This window comes from Convolutriloba macropyga, chromosome 4 (genome assembly GCF_964194025.1).
Source record: "Convolutriloba macropyga chromosome 4, txConMacr16.3, whole genome shotgun sequence".
In the NCBI taxonomy this organism is placed as follows: domain Eukaryota; kingdom Metazoa; phylum Xenacoelomorpha; order Acoela; family Convolutidae; genus Convolutriloba; species Convolutriloba macropyga.
Window position 1 is genome coordinate 18,118,882 of NC_134471.1, and position 27,931 is coordinate 18,146,812.

The 27,931-nt window shown below is 38.0% G+C and overlaps 1 protein-coding gene across 1 annotated transcript in view; it reads left to right on the forward strand.

Moving 5' to 3' along the window:
• Nucleotides 1-27,931, forward strand: part of LOC142338008 (uncharacterized) — a 95,065-nt gene that overhangs the window by 57,447 nt on the left and 9,687 nt on the right. The window contains exons 17-23 of the mRNA XM_075387642.1: nt 1,591-1,719; nt 2,121-2,198; nt 2,980-3,141; nt 6,009-6,032; nt 14,821-15,339; nt 26,511-26,753; nt 27,056-27,156. Of these exons, the coding sequence (XP_075243757.1) occupies nt 1,591-1,719; nt 2,121-2,198; nt 2,980-3,141; nt 6,009-6,032; nt 14,821-15,339; nt 26,511-26,753; nt 27,056-27,156 (1,256 nt within the window). The remainder of the gene's footprint in view (nt 1-1,590; nt 1,720-2,120; nt 2,199-2,979; nt 3,142-6,008; nt 6,033-14,820; nt 15,340-26,510; nt 26,754-27,055; nt 27,157-27,931) is intronic.

The following is a 27,931-nucleotide window of genomic DNA, read 5'->3' on the forward strand; positions in this document are numbered from 1 at the left end:
CCCCTTTTTGTAAGCTACTTCCAAATTGCCTACCAGTCGGAAATATATGTTTAGAACTCGTTGCCATCCACAGTTTTTTTTCACTAGCTACTAATTCGAATTATTCGGGGCTTCAAAAAATTTGAATTTTGGGACTAGTTGAATCGAGCCAGAAGTTAAAAGTCTGCGACGTTCTCCCGCATTTTAGCTTGCAGTTTGCGCCAAGCCATTTGTCGACCAGTTTTTAAAGTCCAAAGGTCGATGTAAATTAATTTAGAGCTCAAAAATTTCAAATTTTTGTTTGCGTTTATATAATAATGATCTCACTTTTAAGAAATGATTTTAATTGTTTGAGGTGAAAGAAGAACTAAAAATTTCACACTTTCTTTTTGAACAATTAAAGAAGTTGTAAGTTGCTCTCGAACGAAGTTTGAAGCAATTTTTGTGAACGATTTGGTCTTTTATTAATGCAAAAATTTCGCTTGACCGTTTTTGCGCTTTCGTTCTAGAACATTCTGTGACTTCTTGAATTACTTTTTTGTTTACTTTAGTTGTTATTTTTGGACACCCCCTCTAAATCAAATTGCCCCGCCTGTCGTTCGAGAGCAATTCATCCGACGTTGGTCGGTTTATGTTTGTATGATGTCTACCTACCTGTGCGTACTGTTCAGCTCATTGCTCAACAATTGGCTTTCGCCTATTTCAAAGAAAAAAATTGCCTGTAATTTTTGGAATTTTGACGCAAAGTTTTATCAATTGCTCTTAAACAACGTTAGATTAGTCCTGCTGGTTTTTAGTTCAATTTGATGTACTTTTTCGTCCTCAAATTGGGATAAAATTGTATATGATTCACCGAATGGAGACGTAAATTTATAGTCTGAAGGGCGGTTCTTGGAGTTTCACTAAAGCTGACTCCCCTCGCTTTATCTTAAGCTAGCGTACCGAAGCGTAGCTAGCTACTAAGGAAGCTAAGCGATCATCAGTTGAGAGCAATTCGCCCGATGTTATTTGGTTATTTTTAATTGCTCTTGAACGAAGTTCGTAGCAATTATTGTAAACGTGTGTGTCTTTTTTAATGCAAAATTTTCGCTTGACCGTTTTGACTTTTCGAGTGACTTTTACGCCCTTGACTTTTTGCGTTTCGCGTGATCTAAAATTTACCCTCAATCACAATTTCAAGCAGCTGAACTCAATTGGCGGCAATTTAATACTAAAAGTCAACTGAAAATTGCGCCGGAACTGGTGCCATTTTTCACTTTAAATCTTAGTAGTGGTATATCTTAACCTCTGATGTGGTTATTTGAAGCCCACTACTGAACTTCTTAGTCCTATTTAGCCCCCCCCCCCCCCCCGACTGAAACAGTCTGCAATTGATTAGAGCTCCCACTAGTAGTTCGAGAGCAATTCTTCCGACGTTTAGTCGGTTATGTTTTTATTTTTCGAGAAAAATTTAACTGTGCTATCTAATAGAGACATGCTTGGTGCTGGGCAGTTATCAAATTATTTTTGTTTGCACTGAGTTTAAGGTGTCTCAAAATACAGAAAAGTTAACAGCGGACAAACATTTCAGCGGTTCTTCTCTTGTTCATCCTATGATTTTGTGTTTTTTAGAGAAAGACAAGAGCAAGGAGAAAGACAAAAAGAATGGAAAGAATGGAAAAGACAAGGAAAAGGAAAAAGAAAAGGAAAAAGAGAAAAAAGACAAGAAGTCTGACAAAGACAAGTCAAAAGATGACGACGGTGAGTTGCGATGTTGAGTTGAGTAACGTGTTGGTAGCAATCAGACTAAGTCATAAATGAAAAAAAGCATTAGTTTGGGATCATGTATGATCTTGATATGATTGTTAAGAAATTTCAACCCGGTAAGTGCGAAAGTGGTGTACTTTGTACTGTGCTATTTTCACAACCATTTGCCGAAATTTTTTTGGAGGCTAGTATTTCTTTGCTTTAAAAAAGGAATTAATTTCTCCAGTTTTAATAATTAACAAAACAATTTATAAATATATTAATTTAAGAGACCCGGGGGGACAGACAACGGGATCAGCGGTCCGCTAATTCTTGCCCCTCAAATTCTTGCTTAGATTTCAATGCGCTTCGTTTGAGCAGTATTTGGACGAATTATGTTTACATAGGTGTTTCAGGGAAGAAGGTGTCTTTTGCTGCTGAGCTTGATTTGGATCTGAGCGAAGATTCCTGGGCAGAAGACGAGAAAGACAAAGGTAACAGACTTTTAGTACTCTCTCAGATCACCTTCGAACACTATAATGACAAACGTCAAATAACATTCTGACAAAAGGAGACACCAAGACACATAAGACCTAATATAAAGGAAAATTCATAATTACTCACCTAATATGGAAAATTTGTTGTGACCTTTAATTAAATTTCAGTGAATATTTCAACTTCTCGTAAGAAAACTAACCCGATTATTGTGAAAATTTCTTGAATTATATTACTGGTTGCTCTTAATATGCAGAGTAAATCAGTATTGAAGAAATTGTTCGTGTCAGTGCAAAATAACTCCTGTATCGAAGGGTTGTGCCAGACATTTAATCACACTAAACCGTTATAAAAAGTCAAAATGAATGATGTGCGAAGTGTGTAAATGCAAAGTAGCTGAATGTCTTAAGATCAGCAATGTGCAATCTTTGAATCTTGAAGTCTTTTTGCGGAAAAATTGTCAACCGTTCCATCTAATTGCTAATAGGGATGATGGTAGCTTAAGTGTATAATAATGGGGTTAAAATTGAAATCATAAGCTTTTATCAAATTGATCATTTCAAATATCTACTTTACCAGAAACGGGCCATTTTTGTGGGTATAGTGGAAGGTTTTAAAGGTCGGACTTGCATTTTTCGTTTGGACCTGCATCTGTTTTTAAACTACAACTCCGAATAGATTAGGTGAATTTAAATTCCTTAACGGCAACCGAGAACCCTAACGTTCAAATCTAAAATGAACGTTAGTTTCTATTTTTATGAACACAATTTCAAATTTAAGGTAAAAAAGGGAAGAAAAACAAGAAGAAAGACGACAAAGAGAAGGACAAAGACAAGGATAAGGATAAAGAAAAAGAAAATAAGAAGGACAAAAAATCAAAGAAGGAGAAAGAGGACAAAGAAAAGGAGGATGACGAGAGTCATGAGACAACAGACGTCAAAAGTAAGTTGCGTTTCTGCTACCCATCTCTTTAAAACCAGAATTAAACTCAAATTGAGAACACAAGTTTGAGATCACATACGATCTCACAGTGTTTGTTTTGAAAGTCATACATCAAAGAACAGTCAAAATATTTACTTATTTACAAGCTAGCCAAAGTTTTTTTTCAACTGCTCTCAATCGAATTTGGTAGCAGCTGTTTGTCCTGCTGGTCTTTTATTGCGCACTTTTTCTTGATACCTATTTTTAAAAGCCGCCGTCAGCCTCTCAACGGCTATTATTTAGGTGCTCTCATTTTTCTGTCTTTTTACAACTCGAAGAGGAGTATTGTAGAAGTCTTTTTTTCATCACTTCAGTTGGAGTGAATTTTGAAGCAGGAAATGAAACGCGTGAAAAATTTTGGAGTGGTTTGGGTGCTGAACAAAATCGAAGAGTGGAGCGGCGAAAAGAGAGCGGTTTTCTGTTCATTCCGCTGTTTTCGAGAGCGAGAAATTGAGGTGTGAAAAAGTTTCTGTGAGCGAGAAAAACTTTGTGTTCACGTGCGGCTTTTTAAAACCGTTTTCTTTTTAATTTTTGGTTTAGAAGTTGTATTATGATATTGTATTGTTTTAAGGGTTGTTTTTATAGTGGTTTGTAGGTTTCTGGTTATTAATATGAATTAATACCATTTTGTAGGTTTTTCGGCTATTTTGCTGAATTTTAGGCGATTTCTAACAATTTTTTGCATTTGTTCTGTTATACTACTTTGTATGGGCTTTGAATAGACGCATATTAGTTATGGAGTTTTATGATACCAAGTGATTACAGTTTTATTGGTGTTAAACGGGTTTTTTTAAAAGAAAAATGACAGTAAACTGAGAAATTTTTAATTGTTTTATTTTTTGTGCTGTTTTTTTGTTTTTTTTTTCTGTCTTATCTTAGAAAATATTTTTACCCTTACTTTCCTATTGTTTTGGAAGCTTTTCAATACTCGTTTCGCTCCAATAAACATTTTTTTTGGCTCTCTCTGTGCTCTCGTGAAATCAAAAAATGCATTATTTTGATTTTGTTTCAAGTTGTTTTTAATTTCCCTTTGTGTTCTTCAAGTTTCTATAGCATTTGGTGATGCCTGTAGTCCAAATTAGTTGTTTTTTATGCATGTTTATGGTTTTGATTTTAGTTTTGAGTCAATTTGGAAAAGATAATTGATTAATTTTTTTGAAGGTTTCTGCGTTTTTTGCGTTTTTTGCTTACTTTTGCTGAATTCTTCTGACTGTGTGCTTTTTGCTACTTTTTACTGTTATAGTTTTTAATATGAACTTTTGTAGAGGTGTTGTTGAAATTTATTCAGTGTACTTATCAATGACAGATATTACCAATTTCTGACTTTTTTCATTTCTTTTTTCGTTTTTCTTTTTACGTTTTTAAATCGACAATGTTTTGGATTGGCGGACGCTTGATCAGAGGTAGCTTGATGGTAGTTGATCCTTAATTTTTGTCTAAATTTTGTTGCAATTTTACAGAAAATGTTTTTGGTTTTGTTTTTCATTTCGTTTTTCTCACCTCCGTTTTCTACCTGAAAATTTTTTTGGAGTTTTTCTCTCAATTTGCAGCGGCTCAGCGAAATAAAACTAAACGTATCGCATGGGTTTTTGCCAAAAATTTGTTTTTTTTTAAAAAAAACTTGCAACTCATTGTGAAATTTTCATCACCTGCTTTATCGTCTTTTGCGGTCATATACGTCATTGTTCTTTTTCATTTTCTTGTTTTAAAGTGATTAGTTTTTTTCACTCGAATTTTACATTAGAGTGAGAAAACGGTGTTTGGACAAAAATTCGGTTTCCCGCTGGTGGTTTTTCTCATATGCGTCGATTTCACTGATTTTTTCTTTTTTTCGATTTGTTGGATCGGATTTTTTTCAATGGTTTTCCCAATCCAGTCATAGTTCATTCTAGGCCTAGTTTTGTGTTTGAACCAAATTTCTCTTTCTATCTAGTGGTTTTTCGTTTGCATGCGGAATTTTGACATTGATTTTCAGTTTTTTTTCTTTTTGGAAATGGTTTTCCCAATTCACTTATAGTCCGTTCTAGGTCTAGGTTTTGTTTAGTCGATGAAAATTCTTGGGATTCTACGTCAGGACTTGTCCTGATATGCTTTTTTTAAATCGCTTTACCTTTTGATCATGTTTTTCGTTTTACATAAGTCACGATTTTCACGTTTGACGTCTGACTTACCTCGCTCACTGTTTCATCTGAATGAATTCTAAATTCTTTCACGCATTGAATTACGCACTGTAGTGAATACGGTCAATAACAAAAGAGCAAAATAAAAGAAACGGGATAACCGATAAAGACCGGTCATTAAGTCATAGTGAATTAGGTTACCATTAAAGTGTTTGCTAGCTTTCAGTTTAGAAGCTGAATTAAGTATAGGTTTAGAATCTAACTGAAACGGCACGCCGTATTAGAACACATTTTGATACTGAAAAAAAAACAGACAGACAGAAATTGGGTCAATTTATCCCTTTTTTTCTTATTTTTTTTGTTTCAATCCCGATGTGCATCAAGCGCGTCAACGGCGGCTATTTTTTAACGGTTTCCGCTAATCTATTTTACCTTTCGTTGACAATCGAATGTTTTTCAAAATATGTTGACAAGATTTGATTGTCAACGCCAGATAAGGCGTTGAAATTATTTGTATGGAAAGCGTTCTATGAGATGTCAATCTAAATGGCGTATGTTTCATCAGTGATTATGTCATTGTAATGAGATCCATTCCAGTTTAGTCATAAAAAGAAAATTGACTCGAGCTCTTGTCTGCCATGTTGTTGCTGATTGTGTTTTGGGTTGATTGAGATCGAATTTATATTAAATGTACATAAATTCATCAAGGTACACATGGTGAAGTTTCGTCAGGTACGCTCTACGTGTCTGCTTTTGCTAGTTTAATGTTAGCGTGAATGTTGCTTTGCTTAACACAAATTAACAGCTTCAGTTGCAGATGATCAAGCTGTGTGAGTTAACTTCATTGTATTACGAATTAATTCCCCTAGGCAAAGGGAATTGAGTTATTTGATTTAAAAAAGGGGGTTTATCTGTATTAATCATATGTTAGTAGTAGGCATATGTATGTCGCAGAGGTAAGAGAGGAGAAGATAGAATTATATAACACAAAAGCTATCCTTTCCTCTATTATCGCTTGGTCATACAAATGCCTACTAATTATGTTTGTATAGTTTACAATTGAAGTTTGTTGTCTGCGTGTATAGTTTAGATTTAAAAGAATGAAGATCTGTTTTGCAACTATCACGATTTCAGCCTATTGCTATAGGTTCCTCTCAGCCATGCCGGTTGTAGTTTAAGTTTGGAATGGTTTAGCTGGCAAAATTTTTAGCTGGCATTTTGCCCCAGAAATATTTTTAAGTTAGTGAAATTTTTCTGATGCGTGGCGTAGATTCTGTATATTTTGTATAACTGTATTTGGTCTTCTGATACATTTTTCTGTTCGTCTTCTCGTGTTCTTTTAATCATATTTTTACCCGCAAGATCGATTTTCGTCCGACCGACGCCACATCTCCAAGAGTAGTTCACGCCACATCTCCACTCCCACCGAATTGTCCTTAGTAGATGAAACTTAACAGTGTAAAGCCCACAGTCGTGTGTGGCTTTTTCAAGCAGTTTTTTTGGTTCTTACTATTTTTTCGTTTAAAAGGTTTGAATAGGCCAAGTTAATCATTTAGAAAATGTACTGATAGTGTTTTTGGTTTTTTAATCTATTTTTTATTCTACTATCGAGGTTTTCAACCATTTTGCGGTTTTTTTACGCAAGCAAATTTTTTGCCCATTTTTTGCTTCATTGCTTTTGTTGTGGATTGAATAGAGGCCTGTCGCTCGAAAGACTTTTGTATGTGTGAGTTTATTACAGTTTTAATGTTATTCAATCTTATTTTTGTTTGGAAACTCAACAAAAATATCAAATTTGAAACGCAAGTATTCATTTTTCTCGGACGTTTGTGGCCTATTATCGCTTTCCTTATTGTTATGTAAGATTTTTTGTGATCTTTTGTGATTTTTTGTGACTAAAGAAAGTTTTTCGTTTCTATCTGCACTTACATTATTAGTTAAGTTGGCTTTTGAGTCTAAATATTTCATCAATTCACTTTGATTTGCTTTTTTTTTTATTTTTCTTCAGTGATTTATGTAGTTTCTGAAAAAAATTGTTTTTCTTTCGAGTCCGTTCCTGAATTCTTCTGGCTATGTTTAACTCGTCGAAAAAAAATTTGTTTGGCTTTACTGTGGTTCACAGCTTGCTCGAATTTTTGCGTGAAATTTTGTTGACTTCTGTAGGCTAGTTTCACAAAATAGTTGGCACTATCGAAATGTATTTGCACAAAAATCCCTTCTTTCGATTGCAATTGGGGATATGGGATTCATGCATACCTAAACACTTGTCGTCTGCACTTCTAACTCAATCTTAGTTGAATTTGGTTCGAAAACAATGAAAGACATGTTGTAATGAGGGTCTCGACAGATAAGCCCTCTGCAAATATTGTAGCCTTGATGTAGCCAGATTGTTTAATCATCTCTAACAAAGTTAATAGCACTAATTGGGGTTCTTTTGGTTTTTTTGGAATATTCAACTTATTCGAGTTTTTGTTGACCCATTTGATTTTTCGTTTTAAAAAACGTGATAAAATGGCAAAAGAGTTAAGTTACTGAGCAGCGCGGTTAGAGCTTTTTTCGCCTCTTAGTGTACGGTTCACCGAAGTTGCTGAGACATACCAACATTATGGTGTGATGGACCTCATTCCACCCCCCTCCCCCCCCCCCCCCCCCCCCGCACTCCACACACCCCTTTTACTACACCCCCCCAAGCTTCTCAATTTTTCGCTTGATCGATTTTTCGTCTCATTGATTGTTTGTCTTGAAAAATGCGATAACTGGTAAACCTCGAGGGCATTAAATCTTTAAGCGGCTCTCTTAGAGCTTTAGCAAGCGCTAAGCGTAGTAAATTCACCCCTCCTCCATTTTTTTCACATTACACAAAGGTCGCTGCGGCTGGCCTCCCTAAGACCATGCTAGCTACACCGAAGTCAAAGGCTTTCCAGTTGTTTCAGAACAATTCGCCCAACCTTAATTGATTGTATGTTACTGTACGAATATTGTAAAAATTAATTAGAAAATGCACATTTCGGTTCTTGTCAAAGATTTTGGGTGCGTTAATAATTTAAGTTCAATAAGGTTAATAAAAAGTTCATGAAAAGTTAATTAATAGCCGCCCTCATCTTCTCAGCCGGCTATTATAGCGCTCCTATTTTTTTTTTACAATTCAAAGAATTTGAATTGTATTGGGGCGCTGTCTTTTTTTTTTAAGATCTGTTCACACATTTTCATGATTTTTGAAGTCAAATTGGAGTGGTGATTTTGGTCACGCCGAAACAGGAAATGGAGCAAAAAAGCGAGTGGTTTTGCGGCGTGAATTTTTTTCGCTCTAATTTTAAAGTAGAGTGAGAAAACGGTGTTTGAACAAAAATTCGCTTTCTCGCTAGTGGTTTTTTGTTCACATGCGGCAATTTCACTCTGATTTTTACTGTTTTTTTGATGTTTTGGATCGGATTTTTTTAAAATAGTTTTCCCAATCCATTCACAGCTCATTCTGGACCTAGTTTTTTGTTAGAATCAAAGTTACGTATCTCACTAGTGGTTTTTTGTTCTCCCTAGCAGCATTTTGACATTGATGTTCTGTTTTTTTTGTTTTTTTTTCATCTGACTTTTTTAGAAATAGTTTTCCCATTTCATTCATTGTCCTTTCTAGGTCTAGTTGTTTGTTAAGTCAATGAAAATTCTTTGAATTGTACGTCAGGACGTGTCCTGCTATGTTTTTTTACTTCGTCGAATAAAAAAATGTTTCGCTTTACCTCATTTTGCCGCCTTTTCAACATTTTGCGTGAAATCTTTTTGACTTCTCTAGGCTAGTTTCTCTCTTCTCTCATTCTGCTAAAAGTGATTTTGAACATCAGTTTCTCAGCAAAGCAATTCAAAATGAACAGTCAGTATAAAAAATTGAAGTCAGTATAAAAAAATTTATTGATAAACCCATAAAGCCCAATTTTAGATGCCCGCTATTTGAACGTCGGTCCTATAAGTATTAGTTACCTCTCTCTAATGCTTATTGTTATTGATAGTAGCCCCTGTAGCCTCTCTCTAAGAAACAGAAGTTTGTTCAACTACGAAATGCCATCAAAATAAATCGGACTTAAAAAAATGTTTTTGTACGAAAATTTTTTTTTTCAATATCTTCTGTTATTTCAATCCCAGTCATGCTTATTGGAATCAACGGCGGCTATTTTCCGGCAATCTGCCGGGTATGTTTAAAAGTTTATAAAAAGTTTACGAAAAGTTAATAAAAAAGTTAATAGAGGCAATAATTTAGGTTCAATTTAAAATGCTCAATGCTGATTCTTCTGCTAGTCTGTTAGTGACTCTAATTCTTCATTTTTTCTTCACGTTTAAAAAGAATGGCCTCAATTGTTTTAATTATCTTGAGGAATGGCCGACTGTTTCTTTACTTTTCCACATTTTTTGTGATCGTTAGGTATGGAGCAGCTTTAATGTGACTGCTAGTTCCACTGCAAGTTGGTGTAATTCTGCGAGTTGCTACATGTAGCAAATATCGTTGGTTATATTTTAATTGAATAGCTCTTCGTAGCTCTATATTCACGCAGTTTTATTGTGGAACATCGTTAAGCAAACTTAGCGTATTTTTTAAATACCAATGTTTTTGTAGCTTTCATATTGAGTGGCTTTCAAGTGTAGCTTTAAATTTATATCAGTTTATTGCTTTAAATTGCTTTCTTGCTTTAAATTGCTTTTTTGCGAGATGCCTGGCTCAAACTTTTCGTTTTCCATTGGGCTTATTTTTTTCTGTAAAAATATTGTAGCGTAGAGCAAAATGACAAAGTGATGACTTGCAGGTCAATTATTTAGTTTTTACTGTTCAGATTTAGGCTTTTTTAGTAGTTTTGTATTTTTCGAGTTATCGTTAAATTTTTACAATTCATCGAGTTTTTTGTGTCAATTATTATTGGCTTGGTTGACATTTAATTTATTTGGTCAAAATTTAAAATTAATTCTCTTGGTTACGAAAACTGCTTGAATCGAGCCCAGTTTAGGCCCCTTTCTAATTTGCGTTTTTTTCCTTGTTGCTTTTCAAAAGTTTTTAAATTATTCAAGTTTTTTTTTAAACCTCGAGTCGACTTTGATGATTAATTGTCCATTTTCTACTGAACTATATAAATTAATTTTCGCCGGTTTTGCTTTTATATGCTCTTCAATTTTTTGTATCTGTTAGTCAGTGAATTCTCTGAATTCCAGTGGATTCTCGTTAGCCAGTGGATTCTCGTTTATCTTGCAGGTCGTTGATTGAACTAAAACGACATGTTGTTTTATGTTTTGTTTTTTCGGAGAACCTTCCAAAATGTCTTCGGAATTTGCTTTTTTCTGTTTTGTTTGTTCTCTGCTTTTTGAATTGAATGATATGAAGTAAATGGCAATGTTTAATAGCCGCGTCCTCAATTCTAGGCGGCTATTATAGCGCTCCTAAAATTTTTTTAATTCAAAGAATTTGAATTGTATTGGGGCGCTGTCTTTTTTCACACATTTTCATGATTTTTGAAGTCAAATTGGAGTAGTGATTTTGGTCACGCCGAAACAGGAAATGGAGCGAAAAAGCGACTGGTTTTGCGGCGTGAATTTTCCTCGCTCTAATTTTAAAGTAGAGTGAGAAAACTGTGTTTGAACAAAAATTCGGTTTCTCGGTAGTGGTTTTTTGTTCACATGCGGCAATTTCACTCTGATTTTTACTGTTTTTTCGATTTTTTGGATCCGATTTTTATTCTAAATGGTTTTCCCAATCCATTCACAGCTCATTCTAGGCCTAGTTTTTTTTGTTTTAATTAAATTTTCTTTTCTCGCTAGTGGTTTTTTTGTTCACATGCGGCATTTTGACATTGATTTTCTGTTTTTTTCTTATTTTTTATCTGATTTCTTAAAAAATGGTTTTCTGATTTCACTCATAGTCCATTCTAGGTCTAGGTGTTCTGTTTATCAATGAAAATTCTTTGAATTGTACGTCAGGACTTGTCCTGCTATGTTTTTACAATTCAAAGAGTTTGAATTGTATTGGGGCGCTGTCTTTTTTTTTTAAGATCTGTTCACACATTTTCATGATTTTTGAACTCAAATTGGAGTTGTGATTTTGGTCACGCCGAAACAGGAAGTAGAGCGAAAAAGCGAGTGGTTTTGCGGCGTGAAATTTTTTCGCTCTAAATTTAAAGTAGAGTGAGAAAACGGCGTTTGAACAAAAAATCGCTTTCTCGCTAGTTTTTTGTTCGCATGTGGCAATTTCGCTTTGATTTTTTTCTGTTTTTTTTTTCGATTTTTTGGATCGTATTTTTTTCTAAGTGGTTTTTCCAATCCATTCATAGTCCGTTCTAGGTCTAGTTTTCTGTTTAGTCAATGAAAGTTCTTTGAATTGTACGTCAGGACTTGTCCTGCTATGTTTTTTTACTTCGTCTAACAGATTTTTGTTTCGTCTTACCGTGACTTCTTGGAATTGACTTTTTCAATGACTTACCTCACTCAAAAAATGACTTCTGAGCTCACTTATGAAACTTTAAATTTTATGATCATTTACTTATTAAAGTTCAATAGTGTGCATCTAAGTAGTGCCAAACATATGCCCTAATTCTTGAATATTAGAGTCTTGAGTTTTTGATTTCGAATAATAATTTTGGGATATTTTCCGTTTGTGCCCCCCCCCAAATATTGCACGTGCATCTGGGGGTGCAAAAAATATGCGCCCACTAAGCTGAGGGGCACAAACGGAAAATATCCTAATTTTAAAAAGCCCTCTTAGTGCTTTCTCCTTATAGAGCTTATGTGTCTAATAAAAATGACAGTCCGAAGCAAACCAAAAAGTCTAGTGGTCTATTAAAGGACTGGCGGTCGGTCTATTTTATTTCTATAGTTGTTTCAATTCATGTAACGCCACAAGCGTCTATCGTGGCTGTTTTCCGGCAATCTGCCGGCTATGTTTAAGTGAGTAACGGCTTCAGTCAATTTTTGCATCAGGTCGATTGCGAAAAAATTCTAGTTAACTCTTTTATTTCTTTTTCTTCGATGATCATGTCGTTTAACTTCTTGCATCAGCTTTTAGCTCTTTTGCGCATTTTTTTTTTAATTAGCTTGCTGTGCCCACATTATAAAAAGTACAGTGGGCCTAAACCCAGCCCACAACTTTAGTGCTCTAATTATTTGAAATTTGAAAGACATCTGAAAATTGACAGTCCTCTTAGAAAGTTTTCTCCCATTGTGTAACACAAATTACTCCACATCTAATCCTTAGTGTTTAGAAAATAAAAGACTTCTAATTTATCTTTTTAATTGCTCTCGAACGAAATTGGAAGCAATTATTGTAAACATGTGTGTGACTTTTTCTGCTAAGTTTTTGCTTGACCGTTTTATTCCAGAACAATCTTTCGGTTTAACATATCTTGTGACTTATTCATGCTTGTCTACTTAACTTTTTTGTGATCTTGATTGCTATTATTCAGAAATTAAATCGTTGCTAAAATAACGATTGTGAAGTTACGTTTGAAAAGCAACTGATAGCGGAGTGGTTAATGATGAGGGATATTACGACGGAGGGTGGGGGTTCGAACCCCTCCTGGGGCGCATTTTTTGCCCCATAAAATATCCCGGTTACGATCCCCTCAATCCCGCCTGTTGTTCGAGAGCAATTCGTCCGACATTAGTCGTTTTCTGTGCTTTTTAATAGCCGCCCTCATCTTCTCAGCCGGCTATTATAGCGTTCCTTTTTTTTACAATTCGAAGAATTTGAATTGTATTGGGGCGCTGTCTTTTTTTTAAAGATCTGTTCACACATTTTCATTATTTTTGAAGTCAAATTGGAGTGGTGATTTTGGTCACGCCGAAACAGGAAATGGAGCGAAAAAGCGAGTGGTTTTGCGGCGTGAATTTTTTTCGCTCTAATTTTAAAGTAGAGTGAGAAAACGGTGTTTGAACAAAAATTCGGTTCCTCGGTAGTGGTTTTTTGTTCACATGCGGCAATTTCTCTCTGATTTTTACTGTTTTTTCGATTTTTTGGATCGGATTTTTTTCTAAATAGTTTTCCCAATCCATTCACAGCTCATTCTGGACCTAGTTTTTTGTTAGAATCGAAATTATACATATCTCACTAGTGGTTTTTTGTTCTCCCTAGCAGCATTTTGACATTGATTTTCTGGTTTTTTTTGTTTTTTTCATCTGATTTTTTTAGAAATGGTTTTCCCAATTCACCCATTGTCCGTTCTAGGTCTAGTTGTTTGTTAAGTCAATGAAAATTCTTTAAATTGTACGTCAGGACTTGTCCTGCTATGTTTTTTTACTTCGTCGAATAAAAAAATGTTTCGCTTTACCTCATTTTGCCGCTTTTTCAGCATTTTGTCTGAAATCTTTTTGACTTCTCTAGGCTAGTTTCTCTCTTCTCTCATTCTGCTAAAAGTGAATTTGAACATCAGTTGTTCAGCAAAGCAGTTCAAAATGAACAGAGTCAGTATAAAAAATTGAAATCAGAAATAGAAACGGGATAAACCCATAAAGCCCAATTTTAGATGCCCGCCATTTGAACGTCGTTCCTATAAGTCTTAGTTACCGTCTCTAATGCTTATTGGTATTGATAGTAGCCCCTGTAGCCTCTCTCTAAGAAACAGAAGTATGTTCAACTACGAAATGCCATCAAAATAAATCGGACTTAAAGAATGTTTTTGTACAAAAATCTTTTTTTTTCAATATATTCTATTCTTTCAATCGCAATCATGCTTATTGGAATCAACGGCGGCTATTTTCCGGCAATCTGCCGGGTATGTTTTTCAATGCGTTTCGATTTAATGAAAGTCGAGTAGGTCTATCGCGGTTATTTTCTGAAATCGGCCGTCTATGTTCTTATTATTTGCTCTGCTGTAGGAAGTTGCAGTCATGTCGATTTCACCTCTAGTTTTAGCCGCTTTCTTTGAGGCGCTCTGCTTACTTTTCTTGATCTAAGATCTTTCATGAATTCACATGAACTAAACTGTGCTGTAATGTGAATGAGCTTATCACGATTGCTGCAATTAGTTTATTTGAAATTAAATCAATTAAGGCTTCACGCGTTATTATTGTTAGGGGGGGGGGGGGGGGGTCTATGCAGGTGCAAATACTGTGAAAAGGGGCAAGTACTGGATTCGAACCAGAATATCTTACTTGCAAGCCTAGTGTGCTACCCATTTGCACCAACTGGTCTTGAGCTCTCGAACTTGGGCACCTCTTATAACCTGTTTTCATGTTCTTTCTTGTTCCGCAAGGCTTCATTTCTCTTGCCAAGTATACGTTGAACAAGTTGAGCTTCTTGTCAAGCTTATCTTATGCACGATTTACATTAGGTTGTTCTCTCTCAGCCTTCTAACAATTATTTATTTTCAACGACTCCTCTATTTTGACTCTTCTATGAATCATCCAGAAAACGCGTAGAAATCAGCATTTTTGGAAAAATATAAGCTGCCTAATTCAAAAATAATTCAGGTTAAATAGGCGTTTGACTGCGAACCGTAAAATTCTCTCCTATCGTAAAATCTAAATTACTATTAACTTTCAACAATTTTTTCAGAGGACGAGAAAGAAGAAAAGAAAAAGAGCAAGTTCAGCTTATTCGGAGGCAAGAAGTTTGGCTCAAAGGAAAGTGTTGATCATGAAACAAGCGAAGTCATGGAGTTCGGAGCCAGTGACAACGACACGGAAGCTGACGATGACGATGATCGAAGCACTCACGAGTCACAGAAGGACAAGAAATCTAAGGATAAGAAGTCAAAAGACAAGGATAAAGAAAAGGAAAAAGACAAGAAGAAAGATAAAGATAAGAAAAAGAAGAATGGTGATGGTGATCAAGAAGATGAAGCAGATGAGGATTCGGAGGAAGCAGATGGAAAGAAGAAAAATGGGAAGAAGGATGGAAAAGATAAAGACAAAAAGGACAAGAAAGACAAGGAAAAGGATAAGTCGAAGGGCAAAGAAAAGGACAAAAAAGGAAAGGATAAAGAGGAAAAGAAAGACTCGAAGAAAGCGGGAGTGAAATCTGCAGATTCAGTGACCAGTCTTGCATCATCCGGAATCAGTGATGACATTGAAGGTATTTAATTGATCTCAAACAAAAGATCTCAATGCAATTCACATTTGGTAGATTAAAAAAGCGACTTGACTTTCTTGGTAGAGCGGATTGGATAGCCACAACTGTCTGTGAACTTATTTCGGAGTGAACTTATTTCATTTGAAACATCACAAAATCAAGTTTTTTTCTAGACTAGAGAAGTTGACGTGTTTTCCGAAATGGTTCTTTTCCTACTTAATGGTTCTCTTTGACCGTTGAGAGGGTTTAGGCAATGAATTCTATGAAAAGGATTAAAGATAAAGTAGATCGAAGCCCATATTGGAGACATTGTGGGTGCATGTTACCAGTTTTGTTTGCATTTTTGTTAGTCATAACTGGTCAATTTTCTCGGTTTAAATAAGTGCGATAGCCATAGCTGAGTGGAGTTATTATTGGTTTTGCAAAATTTCGATTAATTTCAAAATTTTGCAAAATTTCGAGATTGCAAAATTTCGATTAATATATGGCTTGGTAAGATAATCTGAGTCGACTTTATTAACTGATTGTCCTGCTATTAGTTTTCAGTTCAAAGTCATTATCCAAGTTTTGAATCACAGCAACTCTCAGATTATTGGCCCCTCGCCACTATCATGTTGATTTATTATGTGAATTAAAACCCACACAATCGGGTTTTCAATTAGTTTAGTCGAACCCACACAATCGGGTTTTCAATTAGTTTAGTCGAACCCACACAATCGGGTTTTCAGGTGGAATAATAAAACCCACGCAATCGGGTTTTCAATTGGAATAGTGGAACCCACACAATCGGGTTTTCAAATGTTCCACTATTTTCAATAGTTTTCAATTTTTGTTTTTAATTCTTCTTTGTTGTTATTTATTTCAAATTTTTTGTTAAAACCTGAGATGCCACACGCTTCAAATTAGCTTTTTCAAGTTCATTCATGCTATTTTTCGACTGAATTGCATGCGTGCTCTCATTTCCAGTTAATAATAGCCCGCGAAGCAATAGAGAGGCTGTTATTGGTCTCATCGTGGTTTTTTTTACGAGCCAGGATGACTTAAAACCTAAGGATAGTTCTGCTGATCTTTTTTAAATGCAATCGAAGGAAATTTGAAGAAATTATTGTAAACGTGTCTTTTGCAAAATTTTTGCTCGGCTGTTTTTACACTTTTGTTCTGGAACATTCTTTGCTGTCAAGTGACTTTTTTAACGCTTGACTTCTTTATTTTTGCATGATCTCAATTGCCCTCATTCCGAATTGAAGTTTGCTAAAATAGAAGCGGTTTAATGCCAAAGTTGTTATAGTGGTTACTATGTCAGACTTTAGTCCTGAAGGGTGCGGGTTCAAAGCTATATGAGGCCGGATTTTTTTGCACCCACACAATATGCCGAATACACGGTCATGGTCTAAGGAGCAAAATTAAAAGAAACCGATGGATGGAGCCCGATTGTTAAATTCATTGGGTTATTAAAGTTCATTAGACCTATTGCTTGCTGGCATTTGTAGAAAGCTTAATAGCCTTCAGTTTAGAAGCTGAATTGTTATCTTTTCTTTAGTCTGATCCGCTTTCAGAGACAACGACTGATTTTCAAGAGTTTATTTTGCTTTGTATTCTTCTATAAGCTTGTATGCTTGTTAAATAATAGCTTACCAAGGTGTGGTTTATACCCGCATATGCGACCAAAGTTAAGTGTGGCACGATGAAACTCATGTATGATGATGAATGAAAAGGTTTGGCATTGAAAGTCATGAAAAATCAAAGTTAGAGATATGACTTTTACAGCGATTATGAATGAACTCAATAAATTTGAACTAAATAACAAGGGGAAGGGTTGGGGGGCTGAACAGTTACGGACCGTTTACACTCCGGCAAGCAACAACAAAACTTAGCATATAAATTTATCAGAAAAGAACAAAATAATTGACATCAGAAATTCAAATTTACTGCTTCAAAAGTTTCCGCTTGAGTGAGTTTATGCATCGGTTTGACATGATTGAAGGAGTCATTCACCCTCCGCTTCTTGACACTCCATCTTTACTCACATGTGCTTTGATGATCCGACCAATGGGCCAAATTCCTCGGGGTGTAAAATCTTTGTAGAGCCAAACAACATCGTCTTCCTTGAGCTCAGCGTTGGCTTGCTGGCATTTTGTCCGTCTGTTAAGTTCCAGTAAAAACTCTTTGAGAAGACGAGACCAATAGTGGTCCAACAGGGTCTGTGACTCCTTGAAGTCTCTAATTAAAAACCTGGTTCTGTTGTTTGCTGCAGGTTTTAGGCAGATGTGGCGTCTTCACAGGAAATGATTCGGTTCTAATGGTTCCTCATCGTTCAAAGTGCTCCCAACATGCGTCAGTGGGCGTGAATTAAGAATTCCTTCTGCCTCCGCTACGACTGTATGGAAGACTCAAAGGTTTAGTCGGCGGCTTCCGAGGACAACAAGTAGCCTTCGTTTAGCCGACTGGATAAGTCGTTCACAAACCCCTCCGAAGTGCGGTGCCAGAGGTGGGTTGAACGTCCACTGGATGTTCTGTTGTGCCAGCTGGAGACGCATGTAGTTGTTGTCTGGTTTGTAGTTTTCGTGAAAATTGAGTTTTATTCCCTGGTTAGCTCCAACAAAGTTTTTTCCGTTGTCCGAAACAATGACCTCAGGGTATCCTCGTCTGGATACAAAACGTCGAATAGCCATCAGTAGACAGTCGGTGGAGAGGTCCTCACAAACTTCCAAGTGCACTGCTCGTGTGACCAAGCATGTAAACATGCAGACATAATTGAGTTCTGTCTGGGTTCTGGATTTTTCAATGTGAAAAGGACCGAACATGTCCATTCCAGTATTCACAAATGGGTAGAGTTTGGAGTGCTCCGGAAAGCGAAAGTTTGGTAGAGGAGCCATCTTTGGTCTGACATTGTCTGCTCGCCAGCGTCTGCAGATGAAGCAGTACTTCCTTAAAGTTCTTAGAGCTCTGCGGATTCCAACTATCATGAACGTTGCTTGGATATGTGCACGAACATGTTCATTTCCATGATGCCCGCAGTCGTGATGTGCTTTCTCGATAAGCAGTTTGGCAACTCTGCACTTGCTGTGGAGTATCACCGGATGTTTGCTCTGAAAAGGCAATCCAGATTTCTGAATTCGTCCCTCAACCCTAAGGAGTCCATCGCTATCCAGAAAGGGTGTATATGGTAATAGTTTCTCCTTCTTGTCTAGGGCTAGTCTACTTTGAAGTCGAGAAACTGTGTCCAAGAAGTGTGTGGACTGAGATATCCTCAAGAGAAAGTTTCGAGCCTTGTTTTCGTCAGCCGGGAAGTCGTCCAAGTCGCAAGGTACGTCGCGTTTGATCGACCTCTTCAGTACGCGTACTGCTCGAAAAAATGTCTAATTGTGCCAAGGAGTCTAGGCCAGTTTGAAAATCTGTTTGGATATACCAACGGTTTTTCACTGGTCTTGTCATCAACTTGAGTGGCGTATGTTTGAGCTGTTTTGTCACCGGAGAATGTCCACTCGCTCTCAGGTTTGATCAAGAAAGAAGGTGCTGTTATCCACAATTTTTGAAGATCGCATGGAGTTAGACCTCTGGTACCATGATCAGCTGGGTTCATTTTTCCTGGTACGTGTCGCCAGTAGTCTTTGTTTGAGTTCTCAGCAATTTTGTTGAGCCTATTTGCGATGTACATCTTCTGTCGATCCTTTGATTTGATCCAGCTGAGTACTGCTGTGATGTCGGTCCAAAATTTTTTGCCCTTCACATGTATTGTCATCTCGGTCTCACAGAAGCCTGCTAGTTCTGCTCCCAATGTAGCTGCTTCGAGCTCCAACTTGGGAATGCTCAACTGTTTGATTGGTGCCACCTTGGATTTGCTGCTGACGTTGCGGGTAGCTATTGAGCCGTCAGCGGAGATTGTCATCAGGTACACCACTGCTGATACTGCTGAAAGTGAAGCGTCTGTGAAGGTGTGCAACTCGTGAGTTCCATCGACGTTGGGAACTAGGCATTTAGGTATTTGAATTGAGGCATGTTCTGGAAGTCTTCCATCCATTGCTGAATTTCGTGGTAATGTTCCTCTCATAGTAGCTGGTCCCAATTGTGTCCTTGTTTGATGACTTTTTGCAAGATGCATCTCAGTCGAATTGCAAAAGGCGAGATTATCCCAATGGAATTAAACAAAGAAGCAGCCATTGAGAGAAGCTTTCTCTGTGTGATATTCTCTTTTTCATAGCTCAGTTTGGGTTTCGCAAAAAGAAGTTGATCGGATTCAGGGTTCCATGTTTGACCAAGTATCCTTTGCAACTTTAGAACTCCAATTCTGTCTTCCTCAGGAATCTTTTCCAGCACAGCAGGGTTATTGGTGAGAAACTTGGTGAGGTTGAACCCCCTGTTTTGAGAACATGTTTCTGCTCAGTCGCTGTATTTGCTGCCTCTTCCTCTGTTGAGAATGTTTGATTGAAGTCATCCATGTAGAATTGTTTTGTGATTGAGTCAAATATTTTTGGATGTTCTTGTCTGTTATCGTTGGCGCACTTTTGCAGAAAAAAAATTACGCAGGCAGGAGAACAAGTTGCTCCAAAAATGAGTCGTTAGTATTTGGATGTCCTCTCCTCATCATTGTCGCTCCACAAAAAACGGAGAGCATCTTGGTCTTCTTCTCTGATTACAACTTGCATGAACATAGCCTCTATGTCTGCTGTTACTGCAACCTCGTACTGACGAAACCGTAGAAGCAATCCATGTATATTGCACAAAAGGTCCGGTCCCGTTAGCAGTGCATCGTTCAAAGAAACCCCTTTGTATTTTGAGGCTGCATTTTTCACTCGTCTTATCTTGTCTGGTTTTTGGTTGTTGATGACGGGATGATGCGGTAGATACCAAATTTTGTTTGCATCCTGGTTCGTAACAGCTGCTATGTATCCCTTATCCATATCATCAAAGATAGTGGTCATATATCTCTGTTTCAGTTGGTTGTCTCTCTCTAATCGCTTCTGCAGGGCGTGCCACTGAACCCTTGCCATGAAGTAGTTGTTGGGCAGTGTGACGTTTTCTCGCCAAGGGAGTCCAATCTCATATCTTTCCCCGTTGTGATGTGTGGTCTCTGTCAAAGTCTTTAGTGCCTTCTGGTCCTCTTCATTGTGTCCCTTTGTCGAACCCTGACTAAAGTTGACACCTTCAAAGGTTCAAAAAAGATGTAGAAGGTTTTCGTCCGGGTCGTCACTACCTCGCTTGAGATGGTTGAAAAGAGTGATGTTGTGGTTGCTGCTTCCTTTATTGTTTGGTTGAAAGTACTCTTGTGGCACAGGGCCTGTCGAAGTCCATCCTAACAATGTGTTGACTCCGTAGGGTGTTCCTGGTTTGCCGGTAGTGAAGTGTCTTGGAACAGTAGCCAGAAAAGCATCAGTTCCTATGAGTATTCCAATTTTGTTGTCACGAATTTGTGGGAAATTGATTTCTGCCAGATGATCATGGTCTCTACAAAGTCTTCAACATTTCTGCGGGGACAGTTGGCATCTGGAACTACTCGATGGAGGTTGCGTACACAGGAAGACTTGTCACCTGTTTTGAGCTGCTAAGTGAACCAATTCCAACCATGACATCAGCTGTTGTCACTGTGTGCTCCCCATGTAGCGAAGCTAGAGGTAGTTCTGTATCTTTGGGGACTCGAATTCGAAGAGCATCGGCAATGTTTTTGGTGATCTGTGTATTATCACTTCCACTGTCCAGAAGTGCATAAGTCTCTATGTTGAAGTCTTTGTAGAAGAGCGTGACTGGTATTGCCTGTAGTTGAATAAAAGCTCTGACCCACGTGGGTTCACGATTTCTGCTGCAAGTGTGGTTTTGCACCCTTGGAAGTTTTGATGAATCATCATTCAGCTCATTGCTGGTCACTGATTGAAAGTGGGTGTTACTTCTTTTATTAGATTGCTGAGGATTGCTGTGCTGCTGATAGGCAGTTTGATGCGAGCTGTTGTTTCCATAGCTTGGTTTACGAGGGTTGAAATTGTTTTGATTGTATCCCCTTCTGTTGTTGGTATTTGGCGTGTTACTGATTGTTGACGAAAGCTAAGGCGTTGTATGGCTGATGTTTCTACGGTAGTTTGACTGCACTGGGGTGTTCCTGGTTTGAAATCCCCCTTTACTCGTTGCTTGGAAATCACTTCTCTGCGAAGTCCTGAAGTCATCTCGATGGAGAGTTGAATGATGAAGCCAGTTGCATCTGTCTACTAGACATCGAATTTTTGATTTACAGAATCCACTCTCATGTCTCTTCAAGCAATTGACACACAAGTTGTGATGCCTCACCAATTGTGACGGTCAGCTGCAGATTTTCTCAGGTATTCTTTGCAGCGGCCAAGGTTGTGATCCCCAGAGCATAGTTGACAATTTAAGCTGGCTTGAAAAATTATGTGTATTTATGAGTGTTTCTGGCCTTGGGAAAGCCGTTCAACCCGGTCTGTTTTTTGTGGTCTTTGTGGAAAGACATCCTCGCAAGCCTCTACATATATGCTTATCCAATCTGCAAAATCAGCCAAATTGGGTTGCTCTATTCTCATGCTCCTTACATGTTGATTCCAGCGAATCGTCATTGGTGTTGTCAACTTTTCCTTGGCAACTTTAACTACCGCAGAAGCCCTTAGGTCGGATTCAAAATGGTGAATCGAAAGGTCTGTACCAAACGTCTGAGGAAGGACGCAAAACTTACAAAGATGCTGGGATCATCCATTCTGGTCTTAGGCCATCGCTCAAGTTGTGTGAGGTACGCACTCAGAACATGCTGCGGCTTTCCAAACTTTCTGATAAGTTCCTGAAGTGCCTCCTCGTAGAAGTCTCCGTTGTAAGGGTAACCACAGATGAAGTCTTTTGCTTTGTGAGTTACCGAGTTTTGCAAGTATGTCATTTTCTGAACAGTTGAAAGAGCTGGATTGTCGTGAAGGGTTGACTTGAAAAAGCTGTACCATTGATGCCACATCAAGGGATCGGCTGAGAAATGGTCAAGACTAATCTTTGGTAGACTGAACGCATTCATCATCACTTGATGATTGGTCCACTCAGCATTGTGGGGTCGTTGTGCGAACTGTTGCTCAGAAAACTGCTGTGGCATGAAATTTAAGTGACGACTAAGCTCTCCGTTGGGAGCGTGCATCATTTTGTTTGTCTCTGGGAATGAGTCATCCATTTGACTACCGAACAAATGACGTGCCTTTTGCTGATCACGTGTATAGATATTGTCTGCAAACTGTTGAGTGAAGTTGTCAGGCATTGCTCGAGGTTGAAATCCAGGTGTTGTACTGGAATTCCAATACACAGTGTCTGATGGTTGATCGCTTGAAATATTGAGGGTAGCAAAACCTTGATTTGGAACATTCACATCAAAAATTGGGCAACTCTGAACCTGTTTCGCATCTTCACTGAGGCTGCGATGCTCCTGTTTCTCACTGTTCTCTTTTGGTTTCGGTTGCTGAGCGTTCTATTTTGCTACACTTGCTCTCTCTTTTTGAAGATCACGATGACTGTTTTTGGACGGTACACCATCATGGTCATCAGAACTGAACACCTCATCCCAGCTCTCAGCGTTTTCACCTGCATTTTGCATTGGCGTTTTACGTCTCATTCCGCTTGGTTGTTTACGTCTGGTTCCTGAAACAACAACCTTGCTCCGTAGTTTGTTGGGTTCTTCCGAGGAGGTGTCGGAAGAGATGAACTTTAGATGGTTTGACCCATGAAGTACTCTGATTTTTTGTTTGATTCTCAGCCATTTGCAATTTCTCCGTGCAGATTCTTCAGCAAGTGTCGAACTCTTCTTGTGTCAACTGTTGTTCTGTGAGTTCGTTACACATGCAACCAAGCTCCGCTTTTTGCAGTCGAAGTTCGTCAACGAGCTCTTGAAGGTCTGCTGCTGTTTCTGTTTGTTGCATTTGTTCGTCGAGTAGGTCTTGTGCTGCTTCCCACTCACTGACTTTGAACTTCAAGAGTTGCATGAGTTGAGCCTTCGAGGTTGACTTTGTTTTGGTTTTGCTTGACATGGCTTTGGCTTGTCTCATTGGTTAATGGTTACTTAGTTTATGGTTGCACGATGAACTTCACAAAAAAAACTTTATTGCACTATGAGTGTTATGAGTCACTGCACTTATAGGTAGCACTTAAAATGTTGTTAGAACGCTTACTAATCGTTTTTTTTGTATCCAAAACAACTTGAATGCTAATTATGTTGCTGTTGTAGACAGCTAACCATGGTTTGGTTGTCTTTTGTTTTACCAAAACTGTTTTTTAAAGCTGTTTATTAAAGTATTTATGTACGCTTTGCGTTGTGGGGAGGGTTTTGTCTGATCACGGTCGCAGAGAAACACCCTAACCTGGGGAGGATAGTGTTTTACCTTTTAGAAAATTTTGTGCCTAGAAAGAAAAATTTTTGCACAAAAGCTTCTGCGTGTCAGCAGGTGCAAAACTGTAAATCAGAATGAGCTAGAGTATCTGTTTGAATGTAAGAAGGGCTTAATCAAACACTGAATTTTTTAATGCTTTTTCGCTAGACTTAGGGTCAGAGAGTTTTAGCTGAACTAGAACGTGCTATAATCTAAGAAAGATCAGGCTTTGCTACCTTTGTATATGTTCGACTATCCCCGTCGTAAGCCTATGCGTTGATTCAAAAGAGAACCCGCAGCCTCTCCCGCTTAGGCCCCAGTCAATCTTATTAGCAAATGTGGGACCTCTAGCCGCATGGACTAGAGAACTGCATTGAGCGGATTGCATCATAATGTTTGGAGTGCAATGAACGATGCAGGGGGAAGTTCATCGAACTGTAACTTACTTCGAAAGCCTGACAGCCTATAAATTTGAAGTGCTAGAAATATCAGATATAAAAATCTATAGCACGTTTTAAGGCAGAAATCTTAAGTTGTCTCTGTATTGTGAGTCGATGGTTCGGTTTTAAAACCTAGGATGCGCCAAAATTTTCTTTTCTTTAGTCTGATCCGCTTTCAGAGACAACGACTGATTTTCAAGAGTTTATTTTGCTCTGTATTCTTCTATAAGCTTGTATGCTTGTTTAATAATAGCTTACAAAGGTGTGGTTTATACCCGCATTTACGATCAAAGTTAAGTGTGGCACGATGAAACTCATGTATAATAATGAATGAAAAGGTTTGGCATTGAAAGTCATGAAAAATCAAAGTTAGAGATATGACTTTTACAGTGATTATGAATATGAACTCAATAAATTTGAACTAAATAACAAGGGGAAGGATTGGGGGGCTAAACGATTACGGACCGTTTACATGAATTAAGTGTAATTTTAGAATCTAACTGGTACTGCACACAAAATTAGAGCACTTTACACTTCGAAAAAGGCTATTAACGTGTATCTTTTCGTCTTTTCTGTATCTATTTCAATTCCGACGGGCGTCATCGGGGTCCACGGCGTCTATTTTCCGGAAATCCGCCGGCTATGTTTCTATTTGAGGTTTTGTTTGCAGCAACAAAGCAAACTCAGCTAAGGGCGAATTAAGGGCGAATTCTATCGTTATTCCGTCTATGTTGTGAACATAATTGAGTTGGTTCTAATTGTGGGTTTAAGGGACTAATTGTTAGTTAGCAGCTGCAAAAATTGGCATCTAAAAGATATCTTACGTCTTTAGTAACGAATTTTTGTAGAATCAAAGCTTAGGCTACATGCACTTGTTTGAACGGAATAGAGTGAACAAAAAATGTCCCAAATGTACTAGTTCGTACGCAGTGTTCGTATTTCATTATCTCGTAGCCCCACCGCTGACTCACAAATTATTGATACTTCACGTTAAATGATTGCATAAAGTGCACCGGAATCTACAGTTTAATTGCGCTTGCATCGTTGCCAGAAAGGTATCATTTTTGCCAGATCTGTCAGTTAAGGTCTTGGCCTTAGTTGCTGGTACTTTTATCAAGCTACGAACGTAGGAAGAATTTGCAGTTTTGCGAATTTAACTTCCAGAGGTATCTGTTTTCTTTCCTTCATATAAGCCAGCTTTGCACTTATTGAGTGGCTAGAGTATTTAGAGGCTAAGAATATTTTATAAGACTCTTTGGTCCGTCATTCTCAAAAATTTTTGCAGAAAATAATTTTGTCAACAGAAATAGGAAGTTCTAAACTGGGTTTAAAATTGGCTGATTTTAATGTAGTGGGATGGCAATGGTGATTTTTAAGCTTTTTTTTTACTCGAATCCACACTTTTGTTTTCCCAACGATATTTTTTGTATTCGACAGCTTGTGGTTTTGAATGTCAAACTATCAGGGATGAAAACTTTGTAATCTTAATTGCTCGCAAACGAAGTTTGTAGCAGATTTATTAGTCCTGTCTGTCTTTTTTTCGCGATTTTTTGCTTGACCAATTTTTGGTCTGACCCATTTTACTTTTCGTCCTCAAAAACGAAATAAAAAGGTAGCGCCCAGCGGGCATTGAGTGCTCTTACAGCCTTCCTTTCAGCTCACTAGTCTCCAAGAATGCGATTCACAGAAAATGTTTTGGAGACTTATACTTATGGTGCGAAGGGAGGTTCTTAGAGGTTGACCACCCCCCCCCCCCCACTCCCTCATATCAGCCCCCCTCTCACTTCACCGCCTCACCCAATCCCCACCCCTGCAAATCGTTCAGGCCGTAAGGGCCCCGTGCAGCCAAAAACTCCCTCCCACCGTTGCCCCTGTCAGCCTCTCGCGCTGCGCTCACCTCACACCCCTTTAATTAGGCTAAAGCTAGCCTCACTAAACCGTGGCTAGCTACTGAGGAAGCCAACCGATCGCCGGTTGTTTGAGAGCAATTCGCCCGAAGTTAGTCGGTTATGTTCTGATACATTGCTCACCAGGCAACTCAGTGATCAAATCAAGCAAAGCAAAACAACATGTTCTGCTGAGGGGACTTGAAATTAAGAAAAATTAAGATTCGCAAAAAAACAATCCTATAGCCAGGATGACGAATTTTTTGTTTGAAGCATGGAAAAATTGAGAAAATTTTCCGCAGACATCAATTAATAAGGCTGTAGCAAGTCGGTAACAACTGGATTAGTCCTGAGGTCTTTTTAGTGCAATTTTTCGCTTGAGCAATTTTTAGTCTGACCCAATTAAATTAAAGCTAGCCTCACCAAACCGTGGCTAGCTGCTGACAAAGCCAACCGCTCGCCGGTCGTTTGAGAGCAATGCGCCCGACGTTAGTCGGTTATGTTTTGTTTAGAAATCTACTCAGACCTGGAAGATGTGAGTGGCGAGGAGGAATTGGGAGCATCAGACGAGGAGGACTCGAAAAAGAAAAAGAAGGATGGGAAGAAAGAAAAAGACAAGAAGGGAAAAGAGAAGGAGAAAGATGGAAAGAAAGACAAGGAAAAAGAGAAAGATAAAGATGGAAAGAAAGATAAGGAAAAGGAGAAAGAGAAAGAGAAAAAAGACAAAGGGAAAGATGATGAGTCGCCTGATGAAAGTAAGTATAAAAATATTATCCGTCGCATTTGTGGATAGTTTTGATTCGACCTTTTCAACTGGAGCGTTGTCAAATACAACCCAATAAATGAACCCAATAAACAAGTTATCTGGTGAAGTGCCTTAATAGTTAATCTTTACCTGCAAATTTTTGTTGAAGGGGACGAATTTCTCGGGGCGACTTTTTTGTAAGAAATTAATGTTGAATTAATAACGATTATTGTAAATTCAAATTGAGTAATGCCTTGATTCAAGAGCGGCCTGATTCCTATCTCTAAATGTTAAAATGTACATTTTGTTCAGAGTCAAGTTCTAAGAAGGCAAAGAAGAAAGTGACAATCAAGGATGACAAGGGATCCATTGATGATGACGAGGAAGAAGAAATCACTCCCTCCAAGAAAAAGGTAGCAATTGAAAATCTTAAAGGCTTGTTAATTGCTCGCAAACAAAAATTTTTAGCTGATCTTTTTTGAAATCTTTGTTCTACCAATTTTTCGACTCACCAATAAATTTTGTGACTTTTTGTCCTGAGAAACGGATAAACTGGTAACGCATGAAGGCATTAATTTTCTGAGCAGTTATCTGAGAGCCTTTTTAGTTACACATTACATCGTTACACCTCTTACATTCTGACACCCCTTACACATCGTTCCATCCGTAATCCAGCGCGCTCGACGCCCCTCCCGCTCGCCGCGCTCGACACATGTTTCTTCAATTAAGCTAATGCTGGCCTCCCTAAACCGTAGCTATCTACTGAAGAAGCCAACCGCTCGCCAGTCCTTTCAGAGCAATGTGCCCGGTGTTATTGGGTTATGTTTGATTAATAGCTCTAAGCGTGTTTTTAATGCAAAATTTATGCTTGAGCGGTTTTTCTAGACAGTTCGTTTGAGTTCAATTCGTGAGTGATTTTTCACGCCTGACTTTTTGATTTGTTTGAGTGATTTGAATTCCACGCATTCTGAAAATAAGTGTATTGATAAAATAAAACCTATTTTGAGTGATGACAGTACTTAGCCCGTGTACTGTAGCGGCTAATGTTCTCGACTCCGATCTGTGGTTGCAACCCTTCAGCAGTCAGAATTTTTGCACCATAAAATTTTCGGTAGCCTATGACCCCTTCTAAATCGTTTGTCTCGCTGGTCGTTCGAGAGCAACGCGTCCAGCGTTAGCCCATTTATG